The 16,683-nt window shown below is 44.1% G+C and overlaps 1 protein-coding gene across 1 annotated transcript in view; it reads right to left on the reverse strand.

Annotated features, from left to right (window-relative positions):
• The window catches only part of GPATCH2L (G-patch domain containing 2 like), a 39,068-nt gene that overhangs the window by 4,596 nt on the left and 17,789 nt on the right, over nucleotides 1–16,683 (reverse strand). The window contains exons 6-9 of the mRNA XM_056851070.1: nucleotides 16,241–16,308; nucleotides 15,480–15,519; nucleotides 13,130–13,215; nucleotides 5,899–5,996 (exon numbers count right to left, since the gene is read on the reverse strand). Coding sequence (XP_056707048.1) covers nucleotides 5,899–5,996; nucleotides 13,130–13,215; nucleotides 15,480–15,519; nucleotides 16,241–16,308 — 292 coding nt within the window. The remainder of the gene's footprint in view (nucleotides 1–5,898; nucleotides 5,997–13,129; nucleotides 13,216–15,479; nucleotides 15,520–16,240; nucleotides 16,309–16,683) is intronic.

A 16,683-nucleotide genomic window follows, 5' to 3' on the forward strand; every position in this document is an offset into this window, starting at 1 on the left:
AATTGAAACGGAGGAAGTGCCGATGGGCAGCATGAATAGGGATATGCAAATAGGCTTCGGTTAGATCTATGGAAGTCATGCAGGTGGCAGGGCGTAGGGCTTCGACAATGGCTCTCAGCGTCTCCATGCGAAAATGTTTTGGCTGGACGAAGCAATTGACAAATTTAAGATCTAAAATTGCCCTCCAGTCCCCGTTCTTTTTTGGGACTGTAAAAAATACGAGTACACTCCGGTCGAGCGCTCCTGCAGAAGGACTTCCTCTATGGCTCCTATTTCGAGAAGATGCAAAATGGCTCCCATGGATCTTTTGTGCTTGTCTGTGGTTTGATATTGTGGGGAAGTCACAAATCGATCTGGTGGCTTTCTGCGAAATTCTATTGCATAACCCTTCTGAATTAATTGCAGGACCCAGGTGTCCACCTGGACTCTGCGCCACTGTGGAAGGAATATTTGTAGTCTTCCTCCCACCACTGTACCCTTGGCGTCACTGTTTGTTCCCTTTTGGGAACTTGTCCCACTTGTCCCCTCTGAAGGGTTGGGACTGGGGAGGGCAATTGAATCTATTAAATCTTCGAAAGGAGCCTTTCTGGGAGGGCCAGGAGGGACGCCTTTGATCCTGTCTAAATCGAGACAGCGTGTGGGAGGAGTGAAAGGACTGTGGGTACTGATTATACCTATATTCCTTCCTATGGTTCTTCATCATGTACCTATTTTTGTCCTTAGTGTAGGACAACATCTTGTCTAATCTCTCTCCAAAGAGTTTGCCCCCCTTAAAGGGGTGAGCCAGGAGAATAGATTTGGACCTATAGTCAACTTGCCAGGGTCTTAACCACAAGGCTCTCCTAATTGCTGTATTGGAAGCTACAGCTCTAGAGGCAAGCACTAAGGCATCGAGTGATGCATCCGCCATGAAGGAAGACACCTGTAAGACTCTAGAGAGGCCCTCAACAACCCTTTTATCAGCTGTGGGTAGAAGTTTGATAAGCTTCTTGGTCCAAGCAGTGGCTCTGGCTATAAGGGTTGTGGTAGTATTTGCCTGAATAGACAATGCTGAAGCCTCATGCACTTTCCTTGAAAGGAAATCCATTTTCCTGTCTAACATATCTTTAACGAAGCCTCCCCCGTCTTCTGTAAAGAAATCGGAAGACTGCAAGGCTGTAACAGGTGCATCTACTACAGGTAATTCGAGCATGTCCATGGCATAAGGGGCCATCTCGTACAGTTTCTTGGCATTACCTGAGAACGGTTTGTTGTGAAGTGGCTTGTCCCATTCAGACCGTATTAAATTCTCAAAATGTTCATGTAATGGAACCTTGATAACATGTGAATCACCTTGAGGAAAATAATCTTTGGACCCTTTGCGCTTAGCTTTGGGTTTGGGCTCCTCAGCGACTTCTGGCTCATTAAGTAAGTCTAAGGCAAAAAGCGCCTTGGCTAGCAAGGATTGATAATCGTCAGCACTAAACAGCCTAGGCTGTTGTTCCTGAGGTACAGAAACGAATTCTCCCTCTTCCACGTCTTCAGTCACAGACCCCCGGCTAATGGAGGAACAGTCATCACCAATGGTCGAATCATGCCTATTGGGGACGAATTTCATAGCAGCCTTAGTTAACCACTGCTTATTAGTAATGGAGTGGCTGCAACATGGATCCTCCTGCAGGGGTTCCGAATATGCAGAGGACTGAGGTGAAGAAGCTGAACTATGGGCACTCTCATGCATGTGAGCTGTGCCAGAATTAGGGTTTTGGACAGATAAAACTAAAGCCTGAAGCTTTTGGAAATGTCATTCAAAGGTGTTCTCAACTATGGAATTCACTCTTTTCTCCATTAAAACCTTCGGGGTACAACTCTTTACTTTACCCTTTGAAGTCTTGGTCAGCTTTTTGTCGACTAGTCGATCAGAGAAACCAGCAGGGACCTTGGAGGTCGAGGCGGAACTCTGTTTATGGCGTTTGCGCCCCGATCGTTTTTTGCTCTTCCCCCCCCCCCGTTCGCACCCTTTGCCGCCGCGTCTTTGTCTGCGGCGGCTTTGGAGGGCAGGGAAACTTCCTCCGTCTCCTTCTCTGAAAGTCCGCCGAAGCAGCTAACAGGAGGAGCCGGTTTGTTATGGCCGCTAAAAGCTGCATCGTGATCTGTATCAGAGAGAAGTTCAACCTCCTCCGAAACTGCAGCCGTGGCGAGCATTTTAAAAACTGCGTCTTTTTTCCTTCAAGTCCGATGCTAGCCGGCTATGCCGCTGCGAAGCAGACTGGGAAAAAATGTGTACGAAAAAACGACATGGAACAATCAGGAGGGAAGGAGGGGAACAAATGGATTAAGATAAAAGGATTGAAGAATTCACCTAGCTAATCTCCTAAGGTCTAAAAACCAGCTATGGCTGGAATGTCCTCTCTCTAGCAAGGCAGGAGAATAACTGAAGTTCAGGCGTTCCCCGCCCACAAGATAGGAAGTAGTTGTTTAGTCCTGACTCTCCAAGCAATGGGGCAAGAAACACCAAAGCTCAAGATGACCTTCCTTCAGAGCGGGAACAGAGAGGAACTCTTATGCCAACAATGCAATAAACTCTGAATGAAAGGAGCTCCAAGCAGTCCACTAAACCCGCACACACTTTCTGCACTGCCAATTGCACAGGAAAGGAAGAGAAGAGGGAACACATTTTCTTTGAGTCACTAAAAGGGTGGTTGAAAGAACCAGACAAAATGAACACAGCCAGAATGTGTTACCTATCAGTCCAGCTGTGAGACCAGTTTCTCCCCACCCACCCCAAACCTGTTTCACATACACACACAGACCATGAGCCAATATGAACGCAATACCAATACGGTCTAAGCTTTATAAAAAGTGAGAGAAAATCACCAGAGAAAATAAGAAACTCGGTTCTCAGTAAAACAGCTAGATTCAAGTCCAGTAGTACCTTAGATATCAACAAGATTTTCGGGGTACAAGCTTACAAGAGTCAAAGCTCCCTTCATAAGCGTATACAATAAAATCTTGTTGGTCACTTAAGCTGTTACTGGACTCGAATCTAGTTGTTTTACTGCAGACCAATATGGCTACCCCCTGAAACCTGGTTCTCAGTAAATTAGGGTGGTAACTCTTCATGCTGGCCAGAACCAAACTATGAAATCTGCCCGCTGCCCAGAAGCAAGTAGAGAGAAGAGAAACACCACCCTTTCCATACCAGGTATTCCATAAGGTATACCAGACTAAGGTATAATCCATTCGGTTCCTATGCAAGCCAGTTCCCAGACCACTGCTTCAAGAACTCGGGGGGCTACAAATGGACTCCCAGAGAAGAACTGCTTGTATTAACTAACGTCTCCTTGTGGGTGGTGTACATGTAACCAACCCTATTTCAGCGATCTCAAGTTGCCAAAGAGACTTCAGTTCTCCCAAACAACACTTCCATGCAAGTCATAACTCAGCACACTCCCTAAGCAACACTGCTAGTGCCCCCACTGTGTGTGAATCTGCCCCACAGAGAATGCAAGTAAAAACAAAACAAGGAAAGGTGGTGGTGCCAAATTAATCCAGATCACAAAAGCATGATTTGCATGTGAGCTCTTGGGCAGACAACAAAAGGGCCTAAAGGTTGCCCCTCCGCTTCCGGCCACTAAATACAAGCCCACATTTTCAGTCGTCTGACGATCACCATCTGAATTCAGTCAAATCCCAACAAAACTTTCTGCAGGTGGGAAGGGGGGAGGGGTCTATGACAGAGGAAGATTTGTTGCTGCATGTTTAAGAAAGAAGCTAAATTCATCACCATGACAGGGGAGAGTGTTGGCAGAGATTTGAGCTATTTATTCTTTTAGGAAAATCCTATAAAGAATGACATGAGGAAGCCTCTATCTGCAGTCTTGTTCATCACATTGGTGAGGAGTCCGATAACAGATGTATGCAGTAGCGTGATTTAGTGCCGGGAGCTGGCCCCTGATGTGTATTAATACAGCGGCAAAGCGGAACGAGCCTCTCTTCATCACTCATCTCTATAAAAGAGGTGGGATCCGAGATGGCCCGATGTTAGGCAGAGCGAGCCCATTTGTTCTGCTGACTGATGGAGCCGGCTCAGGCGGTGTCCTTCACCTCTGCGGGGCACTCGGGTTGCATAAAAAGAGTTCACTGAAGCAGGACCTTGGTCAACACGCAAGGTGAGCTCAGTTGGGCTCAGCCACGGATGTTATTTGGGAAGAACAGTCTCGCATGGAAGGGGTAGGGCTTGAGGATACAGACTCCCTAATCTCAAGTCTGGGGCTGAATTATGAGGCACTCCTATAGTTCATTAAATGCCTCAGACGCCACTACACCCCCAGGGAAGGAAAACAGAGGACCACAAGCTACCTCAAAAGGGGAAACATCCAAGTTGGTAATGACTGCAAGAATGCTTGGGGGTGGGCGGGGGGGGAGATTCCAATGACCAAGGCTGTGCGTGCCCCATGCATCACACAAAATCAGGAATAGTACTTTGCTTCCCTGGAAATGCTTTGTTTTAAAAAAACAACCACCACCACACTACTTCAGAATCCTAAACACCCTCTCAAGCTGGATACAGGGCTGCACTTTTGTGTTCTGGATTGTCAAATATGATAACCATCTTCAAGAACTTGAAGGGTTGTCATACAGAGGAGGTTGCCGAGTTGTTTTCTGTTGCCCCAGAACCAACGGGTTGAAATTAAATCAAAAGAGTTTCCGTCTAGACATTAGGAAGAATTTTCTAACGGTTGGAGCGGTTCCTCAGTGGAACAGGCTTCCTCAGGAGGTGGTAAGTGCTCCCCTGGAGGTTTTTAAGCAGAGGCCAGATGGCCATCTGTCAGCAAAGCTGATTCTATGACCTTAGGCAGTTCATGAGAGGAAGGGCATCTTGGCCATCTTCAGGGAATAGCATAGGGGTCACTGGGGTGTGTGTGGGGGCAGTAGTTGTGAATTTCCTGCACTGTGCAGGGGGTTGGACTAGATGACCCTGGCGGTCCCTTCCAACTCTATGATTCTATGAATCTTTCCTCCCAGCAACTTGAACTCAGCTCCCCTTAGCTGGTAACTGAGACTCTTTGAAGACAATGCTGCTAATAAGATGCTTGCAGATTCCTGTGCTCAAAGAAGTGCTCTTTGTTGGCCATCCTAGATAGGATGGGGGCCCTCATTTGCCATTCACGATTATGAGTGACAAGGGTGGGAGAGAGGGTTTGGTTTCCATGTCTAACGGAGTGCAGAGAGAAGCAGAGCCTGGCTTCCCTGCACTCACTTCCAACATCCAAGTCAGACTAGGGAGAAAAATTCCTGAAGCAGCAGAGTGCACGGAGGGAAGAAGGAGGTCTCCTCTCATCCGTGTCATGTGTCTCTTGTGATATACATTATATCCACCTACCTCAGCCACCCCTGAAAACTTGTAGTGGGCATCCTGCTGCAAGTCCCCATGGTGAGCCCATGGTAGATGTGTCATATCCAGGGTCGAATGACATGTTACAAGAAAAACCCTTTTCTGACACTGGAGAGGGCAAGAAACGGTATACAGATGTTTGGACCAGCCTGCGTTGCTTCTGCCTGTTTTAAAGCAAAGCACAATACAAGGCACCACTGCCCCCCCGGGGGAGGGGAAAGGTCAGCAGCAACCACATATTACCACTGCCTGTTAAACCAGTCAAGAATTTGGAAGAAGCTGGAGTTAAGATTTATCTGCATCCACTGATTTTTGCTGGAAGCACTGCTAGAAAACACTGAAAGACACTGGGTAGTATACATTTAATCTCACGTCCTCTGATCTCAAAGCATTTAATTTCCAGGTTTCTTAGCACAAGCAAAATCTCCCTGTGATAATCCCTGTGGTAATTTGGACAAACATTCCCCAATGTTCTTCTAGTTCCTCTCCCTGCCTTCTAATTCTAACCCCCACTCCCTCACCTGAGGATGGGCTGGAAAGGGAGGATGTTGCCATTACGGGCTTTCGCTTCCTCTTGATGTCCCTTGAGCATGGAGGTCCTAGATGGATATTAGTCTGCCTGAAAAGGAGGAAATAAACCTTATTGATTAAAAAATTAAGACAATAAACACCATGCTGATGGTCCCTTTACAAAGAAAACAAGCAGCACTTAATGATCTTTTACCGAATTTATTTAACCGAATTCACAAAACAGCATCGATGCTTTGCAATTCAAATATTATACAGCAGTCACCCACACAACTTACATGGGAACAAAACAGAATATTAAGAGTAAGGTGAAACAGCTTGTAGAGCATTTTTAATGTTAAGACATCTGTGCAGAAATAGTCAGGGAAAAATGTGAGCCCTTACCAAAAGAAATCACAGGCTGGTGGTACCAAGCTAAGATTTCATCGATTACAGTTCATTTAACTCTGTGCTGGATTGTGCCCTTGTCTTCAAGTATCTAGCTAAATGTCCTTGCAAGCACATAGACCCAGCCAAACAGAAATCTATTAGTTTCACAACTGTCTCCTTCGCCTCTTAGCAGATATAAATGCTGTAGTGCAAATGTATGTGGACTCCACAACCAAAGGTTTTGAATTTTGCTCCTCGATAGCATAATGGCTCCATTTTGTTTCAAGGCAATGATTTAATTGTTATGGCAACTATTTAGTATGCATTCAGAAAAGTACTTGGTCTGCAAAATAGGAACGTTGCTGTTAATCAATCCATCTACCGTGTCCTACACATTTTTGCCCCTTGTTAAATTTTGTCAGGAACACTTGCTCCTTTTTCAACATGGGAAAATCTTACCTAATGCAAGAACTATTTCTGGTGGCACCATACTAAATCCAAAATGCTAATTTTATTTACTTCATTTACACACCAACGGACACCCAAAGAGGCTTACATCTTTCTCCCCTCCTCTATTTATTCCATGCAACAACTCTGTGAAGTAGTTTAGGCTGAAAGTGTGTGACTGGCCCAAAGTTACCCAGCAAGCTTCCATGGTACAGTGGGGATTAGAATCTGGGTCTCCCAGATCGTAGTCTGACACTCTAACCTTTACATCACACGGACTCTCTTTGCACAATGCAGACCTAAAATAAGCTCGAGATGTAGACAAACGTAAGTTCCCCCAGTGCCACCCTTGTGTTCTGTACATGACTTCCAGTGCAATCCTAAGGAGACTTACTCCAGTCTAAGCCCACTCATTTCAATAGACTTAGGCTGCAGTAACTCTCCTTAGGATAGCGCTGTTAGGCTACTGTCACATGGAGTTTATGCCCTTGTTTGTTTCTGAACTGGCATGGGGGTTTTGGAGCAAAGATGCCATCCCCTATTAATCTACTTCTGTTTTTCTCACCACTTTGCTGTGACCTTTCCCAAAGAAGGTGCAGTACAATCTTTTGGGAAAGACTGCAGCCAAAGTGCCTTTGCATGCTATTGAGAGGAAGGTGTGGATTTTTGGGGAGGGGCTGTGGCTCAGTTTGTAGAGCATCTGCTTGGCATGCAGAAGGTCCCAGGTTCAATCCCTGGCATCTCCAGTTAAAGGGACTAGGCTAGTAGGTGATGCGAAAGACCTCCGCCTGAGACCCTGAAAAGCTGCTGGTCTAAGTAGACAATACTGACTGTGATGGACCAAGGGCATCTTCATGTGTTCATGTGTTGCAGGTGCCACCCACATCAGTGCCATTTTCCTGTCTCCATCCCCCCATTCTCTCCTCCTTTCAGGCTAAAAAAAAAACCCCAGTAATTGACATCGCTATAGTGCCAAGCTACAGCAACATGGCAATTCCCAATTGTAAGCTACAGCACTATATCAATTACTGTGTTTTAAGTCTGAAAAAAAAACCTTTCAGTGGCACGGCTGTGGGAGGCCAGGGCAAGGCGGAAAACTACTGTGGGATGCCACATCCACAGTGGCAATGCAAGAACACAAAAAATCGCTGCCATATGTACGGAGCCTTAGTAACCATCACCAGAACCTGGACTGAAACTCGAACTGTCCCCTCCCAAATACTGTTAAAATACGACATAAAGCAAAGGCAATGAAATCAGAGTTGTTATGCCAAACACCTATTTTTCCCATTTCTGTTTGTAAACATTGTTCATTTCTGGCAAGGAGGGGGCATCACCCTGCTCGCAATACTTCTGTAAAATATAAATATCTGGCTTCCCCACTTAACAGTGTTTTGCAACAAGATACAGGAGAACCTGGGATAGCCTCACGCCGATTCTCAACAAGATAAAGAAGGATGCCTGTGCTAAAGAAATAAGTGCCAGAACTTTTCTCCTGACTTGATGTTGACTAAGACAGAGACCCATCAGCTTGTGCTCATACAGCCATAGTGGGCCATAAATCCCTATAACATACCTGTCATTCAAGTTTATCCTTTATTGATTATCTTCCCTCTTGTTAATAAATCAGGAGCTTATTGATCTCTCACTGGCTTCGACCAACCTGGCGGTAAAAAGTGTCCCTTTCAAGCTCTGCCTGAAACACTTGCCTAGCTCCTCCTCGGCCTCTCATCCCAATAAATAAATGCAGCAAGCAAAATTACGTGGAGAGCCACCAAAAACATATGGTTTAGTTCCCTGCATAACAACTCTGCACACACACACACACACACACACAAATGCAAACTGCAAAATGGGTAAATAAAATTAACATTTTGGAATTAGTATGGTGCCACCAGAAACAGCTCTTGCATTAGGAAAGATTTTCCCGTGTTGAAAAAGAGCTGAGTTTTTAAAAATGGAACTCAAACTTCCACAAATAATAATAATCAAACTCCATAAAGCTTCAGTTCCAGCTACCCAGATCTCTTAAAGTTCTTCGAAGAATGTGTAAAAGAATAGGTGAGAATGCTAAGGCTTCTGTGTCCCCACTTACTGTCTACCAAGCTACAGCGGAATCTAATAAGAGTCCTTACCAGCACAAAATACCAGAACTGTTCTACAGGTTGCAGCTTCTGCAAGCAAATGCCAGTTTTTTTTTTCTTGGAATCTTACATTATGCATTAAAGAAGGAAAATTACCAGCTAGCAGATAGCAGCATCTAGCTATCATGGCCATTTTGGGAGGCTCACATCCCTCCCCACATATTGCTGAAGAAAAACTAGCATGCTGCTTCTCACCTAGCAGATGCTTTCATTCCACACAGGAGGGACATGTTCCAGATCAATACCAAGTGTCCCTTGTCATTTGCCGAGTACCCTCAGGTTGCATATAATCTTTTCCACGGCTCTTGGTGGCAGCACCGTCCAAGATACTTCTTTTGAAGGCAGTGGTGTTGCTCACATCAACAGAGTTTGAAAGAGACTCATGCACTCCCTCCAACCTGAATGATACCCTTTCCCACCATTGCTCAAAATATTAGGGATGGCAACATAGGTGTCTGGACATGCTCTCAAGATGTATGCTCTGCCCCCGTATTGTGAATCAGCTACCAGAGCCAGGATTCTGATTGATGCACAAAACCATCCCCCATGCTTTAGAAGTAATAGTGTTGGTTTTTATACCCCACTTTTCTCCACCTTTAAGGAGTCTCAAAGCGGCTTACAATCGCCTTCCTTTCCCCTTCCCACAACAGACACCTTGTGAGGTAGGTGGGGCTGAGAGAGTTCAGAGAGAACTGTGACTGGCCCAAGGACACCCAGCAGGCTTAATGTGGAGGAGTGGGGAATCAAACCTGGTCCTCCAGATTAGAGTCCACCGCTCCTAACCACTACACCATGCTAGCACTTAACGCAGTTGGCCATCCATTTTCTATTAACCTTAACTTCAAAGGCCTAGACGCAGCAGTGGAGAAGCTGATAGTATATGAGAATTTTTTTCCATGTTCTGGGAAAGAGAAAAACTATTCTATTTATGAAGTACCAGATTTATCTCATTTAGTCTGCAGAACAGTTAGCTTGCTTTTAAAGGATTACTTCCCCAAATGCACACAATGAAAACAAGGTAGAACTAGACATTACAGTGAACTCTGTAAATTAAGCAGTGTTCTTAAAAAGCTGGCAATGTTCAACTGAAATTGACATTTAGAGTGACAGCCATATGATGTTTTCATTTCAGGACCAAAATGGGCTCAGTGGAAGAACAGACACAGTAGTACCAACCTAGGAATATCATGGGCAATGTTTTCTAAATACATGTAGACAATACTGACTTTGATGGACCAGAGTCTGATTCAGTATAAGGCAGCTTCATGAATATTAGCCCCCAGCAGCAAACCCACACTCCCCTGTAACAGTTCAGTTCTCTTACCTTACCCTCACCCCAGATTTTCAAAACATGTATATTATGCTAATATAAGTTACCACAGGTGTTTATTACACTACTCCCTTCCAAACAAAACACAGAATTTCCCTCATATAAATGAAAATATTCAGTAGAACTCACACTTCCTATCAAGAGTAGTTTTAGTACTCCGCTCAGCTGCTGTTGTTGTAAGTATAACAGCCATAGCAAATACAGACCACATAAAAGATCCTTTTTCTAAGCCTTGAGGCTATTTCTGATGGCTTCAAAGGTCAAAATTAATAGTGGGAACAGAGATCCTCCTCCCCTTTGAAACAGCACCAGCCAGCTGGGCACCCAAGTCTGATCTACACATCACAAGTAGAAATCTCTGTAAGGTGTGCATCCAATCACCGCACTGAACCCGGTGACTACGCATGCAAGAATTAACCCATTACAGTGCAACAAAAGACTAAAAGTGTCCAAGTACCAAAAGACAACCAATTAAAAACACCTGCCTCTTTCTATTCCATAGACTAGCGATTGGATTGGCCTATCCAGAGCTTAGTCTGAAAGAGAGCTCTCACCCAATGCCATGCCCTGCAATGAATGACATATTTCTTATGACTCAACAACACTTGGAACCACTGCCATGCACATCTGCACAGGCAACTGTCACAATGGCTCTGTTTCGTTTTTCTGAACAGCTACCATTCAGGCTACTAGAATCAAAGACAAAACCCTATTGCCAACGTCTGGCCACCTAAATGACTAATTTTATTCCCTCAACCCCACTTTGAAGCTAGTTATGCAGCAGTACCAGCAGCTGGTTAAATACTGAATCAACCAATACAGCCAGATGTTGAAATCCAGCAAAGTAAAGGCAGGGATTCAACATATACCACCCACAGCTGCTTTCAAAACAGACTCAAGGCCTCTGTCAGGGTGCTAATCCAGGGTGCGACCAGGCACAAATTTGGGCTCAACTTGAATTATTGCTCTCATGCTGAGCCTAAACTGCACCATGGTCCTACCCAGTGATAAGCATCTCTTCTCAGGAACCCTTGGCACTGTTCTAAGAAACAGCATGCTACCAAGCCAAATGGCCAAACTGCAACTATCAAGCATTGCCCAGACGTAGGACCACAGAATGTCTCAAGCGCTCCTAAGGTAGACAGGATGAGGAACTTTCACACTACCAATCTACAAGACCGACCATGTAATGGAACCAGATGGTGACCCCCAAAGAAGTTTCCAAATTTGAGGGAAGAAAGTGGTACAAGGAAGAATTCAGTGCTGGATTCTTGTTTTCTTCTTAAAAAAAATAGGTTGCATTGTCAAACAGAAACCATAACAGACAAGGCATGATTATGAAATGCTTTGTGTTCTTAAAGAGCAGCAATTACAGGCATGTGAAAAGAAGGGAAGCAGTCCCTGAGATGCTCTTCCTTGCATGTCTCCCGAGAGGCAGCAGGCCATTAAAATTCCATGATGAAGAATCAAAACAGCCTGGGAACAGCCAGGAGGCAATACAGCAAATTAATACACCAACCATCCCCGGGGAGGACAGCAAAAAAGACGATTCTTCACTTTGCAAAATAAAATTATACTACTAACGATAACAGAGACACCAAACCACCCACCCACACAGACACGCCACTTCTAATGATGGGTGTAGAACTCCCAAGGCTGCCTAATACTTTCAGAGAAGTCTCCCCACTTCACAGACGGAATTGCTAGAAAGGAAGTCTTGGAATATTACAATTTATGCAGCCTTTCAACTGCGCCTTCCAAGGAACACTCCTCACAGAGCCTTCTCCTTGACACCGCAAAGCCCTCCTTGCACACCCATGGCTCCGCGCTCAGCAATCTGGCTGGCGGCTCTGTTTAAATGAAGCAGTGGGTTACAAGCCAGTCACTACGCTGTCAAATGAATAGCACCAGAAACCACTGGGGAGGCAAAGAAAACATAGGTTAAGGCAGAAAGGTGGGAAAAACAGAATCTGCCTAATAACAGCCTTCCTGACTGCTTAGCACATTTGCTAATGCTTTCCAAAGGCATATGGCCCTTATACAAACTGTTAGTTTGAGCAGCATAGAAGTAAAGATAAGCTCTTTCTTACCTACTGGGCCCCCAGAAGATCATGTCTTCCCAAAAACCCAGAATTTGTTAGCACACCATGTTCACCATCTACCTGAAATACTCTAGACACGCAAAAAAGCTCTTGGCTAATATCTCAAGACAGCCTTGCAGACAAGAGTTACTAGCTCAACCACCTACATGTGATATGTCAATCATATGTGGCCTACCAAAGGAACGAAAGACCCAGCTTTAAGTTTCCCTTCCTGTCCACCTGGAAGAAACTGAATCGCTGCCAGCAAGCAGGCAAGTGGCTGATTGCAAGCCCACCTCTAGTCCTATCTGGACCCCAGCTCACATCACCAGCATCCACTACTTCAGGCAGCCAAACTATGCCATTTATACCGTGGATCATAAAAGCAAAGCCTACCCACCTCCAACTCAATGCAAGTGCAAATCTTCCTGACCCTTTAGCACAGTCATCCCACTCAACACTCCACATTCTCCCAAAACTGTAGAAGGGTGGAAAGTCCCCAAAGGTCTCAGAGGAAATCTCTTCTGGTCTCACACAGCCTTAAGACACAGCATTAAAGTAATAGAAGATATCCAGTTCTGTTTTGAAATAAAGACCTCCTCTTTTAAAAAAAAATTTTTGGTTATTTGGGAATTTTGACCTAGTGGAGACCAGCTGCTCTATACACAACCTCCATTATCCGAATATCATCTTTGTTCACATAGACACACTAATATTACACAAAGCATATGTTATATGTCCAGTGCCGTTTGGGGGCACTAACAGTTGTGCAGACTTTTTGTCAACATACATGCTCTCAAAGAAAACCGATTACATAATATCCTCCCAACAAATAGCAGAGTACAACGGTTACCTGGCTGTGCAGTGTGCTGGAGAGCACCTTCGGTGAGAGGCATCAGAAAGAACATCCAAAGAGTACAGAGGAGATAGTGGATTAAACTGCAAAGGCAAAAGAGCAGGTTTGGTTAACAGCTTATCAAGTGACATCATCAGAATACAGCTGGGTTGAGATATCCTCCTGCAGTTCCTCAGGCTTCTATACAACATCTGACAACGGACCATTCTGCTGCCCCTTCTGATGAGGTTGGATGTAACCAACTGGACTCAGAAGTAGAGCACCTAATCTCAGTCTAGAGGCACAAACCTTTTTTCAAGTAAGAATACCAACAGAGATTAAAGAAGAGCCTGTTCTCATATGTATTGGGCCGCCTCTCACAACCACAGTATACCTTCTGCAAAGACTTGGCTGAAACACCCTCCTCTTGAGAATCACCTACATGAATGTGATTTTGGCTCTACAGGAGAATTTTTGCAAAATATAAATTCACACCGAAATTTTTTTTTAAAAAAAAAATTAAATAAAAAAATAGGGGAGGGTGTCCTGAGTAAAATTGTTCATGTTAACCTTTTAAGGTGTTTTCGTTTCCAGTCGTTTGCTCCTCTCGTTACCTTATCTGTTGAAGGGGAAAAATGTTTCTTTCAAAATTAAAATCGTGATAGTTTTTTCGATGATTAATGTTAAGCTTTTCAACTACTGAGGCATTCCGATGGGAGGGGGTCATTTCCCCCGGGGAACCGGAAGGCCTACATTTTTGTTGAATCCTGCCTTCCCTAGCAAATAAGGAAAATAACCCAGAATGAAGACGCCCTTCTTACCTACGAGCAGAAGAAGCCTTCACGGTAAGTGAACCAAGGCTCTTTCTCCTTGATGGGCAAGTGTTGCAAATGCAGAGATTTTAAAATGGGGGAGGCGTTCACACAATCCTCCACGTGTGGCAGTATAATGTGCCTTGCTAAATTCTGAGCTCAATTCAGTCTTCAATCTTGTGGGTTTGTTTTTTTTAAATTAAACTGGTAATAAAAAGCACTGGGTAAACTATAGTCCAATATGAAGTAGGAAACAAGACAATTTCATGCTTTATCTATTCACTATGTTCATGGACAGCAACACATTCTAACCTTGTAAGACATTATGGTGACTCTCTATTTTCTCTCAGCTTAACTTTGATTGTAAGGTCATAAGCAATTCAAGGGGGTGAAACTGACTTTTATCAGTACTGTAACAAAGCAGTACACAGGCATACAGTACTATATTTCTTTTGAAAATAAACCAATGCATGTAATATGCTGTCATTATGAAGAACATACACAGGAAGTTCTCCTAATACAGCACTACAAGAACAAAGAAAACTAGAACACAGTGCCAACAGCTAGTAAAACGAGAGTCAGGAGCACAGAATTAAAAGGTGCTTGTAATAAAATTCACTTTCAGCTGGACTATTTGCTTGTGATAAACCATAACATTATGGACAGAGGAAAAAATTACTAGATGATAGGGAATTATTTTGAGTAATTCAGAGACAAGTCCTTTTTCTTTCCCTCCTACAAAGCATTTATAAGAGACACTCATGCCCACCGTCTAAAATAGAACCATGTCTGACTTGTCAGAGGAATATCAACAGCTGTTGAGTAACAGAATTCCGGCATCTGTAATCAGTATGTACTGTTGTACAAAAATCAGTTTTAAGCTACACAGTGGTTTGAGAGTTTAACACTAGCTCCAGTAAACCCAAAAGAGGTAGGGCTACTGAAGAGGAATGAGCATCATTGTTTTTAAATGAAAGCGAGGTTGTTTTTCCATCCAAAGAGGAATAAACAGGTAATGGTTACTGTATGCTGTATAGTCTGGAGCTGGCTCCATGCAGCTGCAACTGGTTATGCTGGTATAAGAAGTCTAAGTCAGTGAGGAATGCTCAGTGGCTCTCTCCCTTAGCGGCAGTAGCCAAGCAACCTCTATACTATGAATACCAGCTTGCTTTCTTCCCTGCTAAGAAGATGCCAGCATGGCTGAATCCCATAGTCGACGCAGCTATAAAAGGATAAAATATAAGATGGCACACACTCTGAAAATTTACATGTATATATTTACGGCTATTTAATAATAAAACTGAATTGCTCAAACTATACAAATACTTCAGCCAGAAAGCTTATATGGAGAAGCAACTGGAGAAAACAAATGGCAGGAGAAGACAGAGACCTTAATGTACTGGCTGTTACAAAAAGCCGAGCATGGCATCACATTGGGTTGCCTTACCTCTTGTGCACACTGTAATGTGGAAGAAATCAGAAGGCAGCGTTTTGTTCCTTCTAGACAGAAAAATCAAGTGAGGAAAATATAAAGAAGCAAAGTAGAGCCATCTTACCTGGTTGCGATACCTCATTCCCACGGACGGCAACCAGAAACTGGAGAGAGATGGCAGAAAAGATGAAATTGCAGGAAGCCCAAGAAAACCAAGAATCAGAAGAAATGGATAAACAAGAAGGAAATATAGATGCACGGGGAAGAAAGGAAGATTAAGCCTCCGTGTCAGACAGGTGTTCTAAACACAGCTGTCAGACAAACAGAATTAACCCAGGAACCGGTAGATAAAAAACTCAGTCCAAAGGAGCACAACTGTAGGAAGCTACACTGTCAATCGCTGGCTGACTGGGAAGACATTATTATTATATTAAAGGGCAATTTCACCCATTTCACACCCCACTCACACCCAAGGAGGAGAAAGTAGTACAGAAATGCAGAGCAATACCAAACTGGCTGCTGCCTTGAATGGCATCATTACCACCGGCCAGCCATTCTTCTGGTACTGATGTTTCTTTCTTTAAGTTTGCTCTGTCTCTCTGTGCAGTAGGTAAATGTGTAAGAGAACAAGGAAGATTATTCAATTAACAGACAGCAAGTGCAGCTGCCATTTGTTTCAGGCCAGTAGAAGGGGACAAAAAATACAACAGGGCTACAGAACAGAAAAAACAGCACTACCCCTACCCGCCCCAACATGGTGGCTCTAATATATTGGAAGGATTCAATTCCCACAGAACAATACAATAAGGGGTAAGTCTCATTCTATGCTATATGACTCCCTCCCAGCCCCAGACTTCTATACTTAAGCAACACTCCAATGCTTACTCTTTTTGGCATGTATCACCAATGATGTGGCTAATCCTCTCAGTGCCAATAGCACTCATGATGGTCTCCTGAAATACAAAGTGACAGGGGAAGAAGGGGAGACTGAAACTACACATAATAGGAACAGGCCCATTCTTTAAAACCTGGATTTGCCCTAATAAATATAAAGAAGATTGGCTTTATACCCCCAGGCCCCCCTCCAATCATCTCTCCACAGCCAGTCACCTCAAGCCCCTTCTCATCCAATCGAAGTCTGATACTGGAAGTTAGCTTGGATGGAAGAAAACATCCAAGAAATACTTCAGGGGGACATACTGTGAGAGAGGGCTCAGGTCCCTCTCCATCATACCCCCTTTGCTCTTAGACATGGGTCTCTTACCCCTGACATTATACAATATTGATGCATACCTGGGTTTAAACAAACACACACTGAACTACAGGCA

Source organism: Euleptes europaea, chromosome 6 (genome assembly GCF_029931775.1).
Source record: "Euleptes europaea isolate rEulEur1 chromosome 6, rEulEur1.hap1, whole genome shotgun sequence".
Taxonomy (NCBI): Eukaryota; Metazoa; Chordata; class Lepidosauria; order Squamata; family Sphaerodactylidae; genus Euleptes; species Euleptes europaea.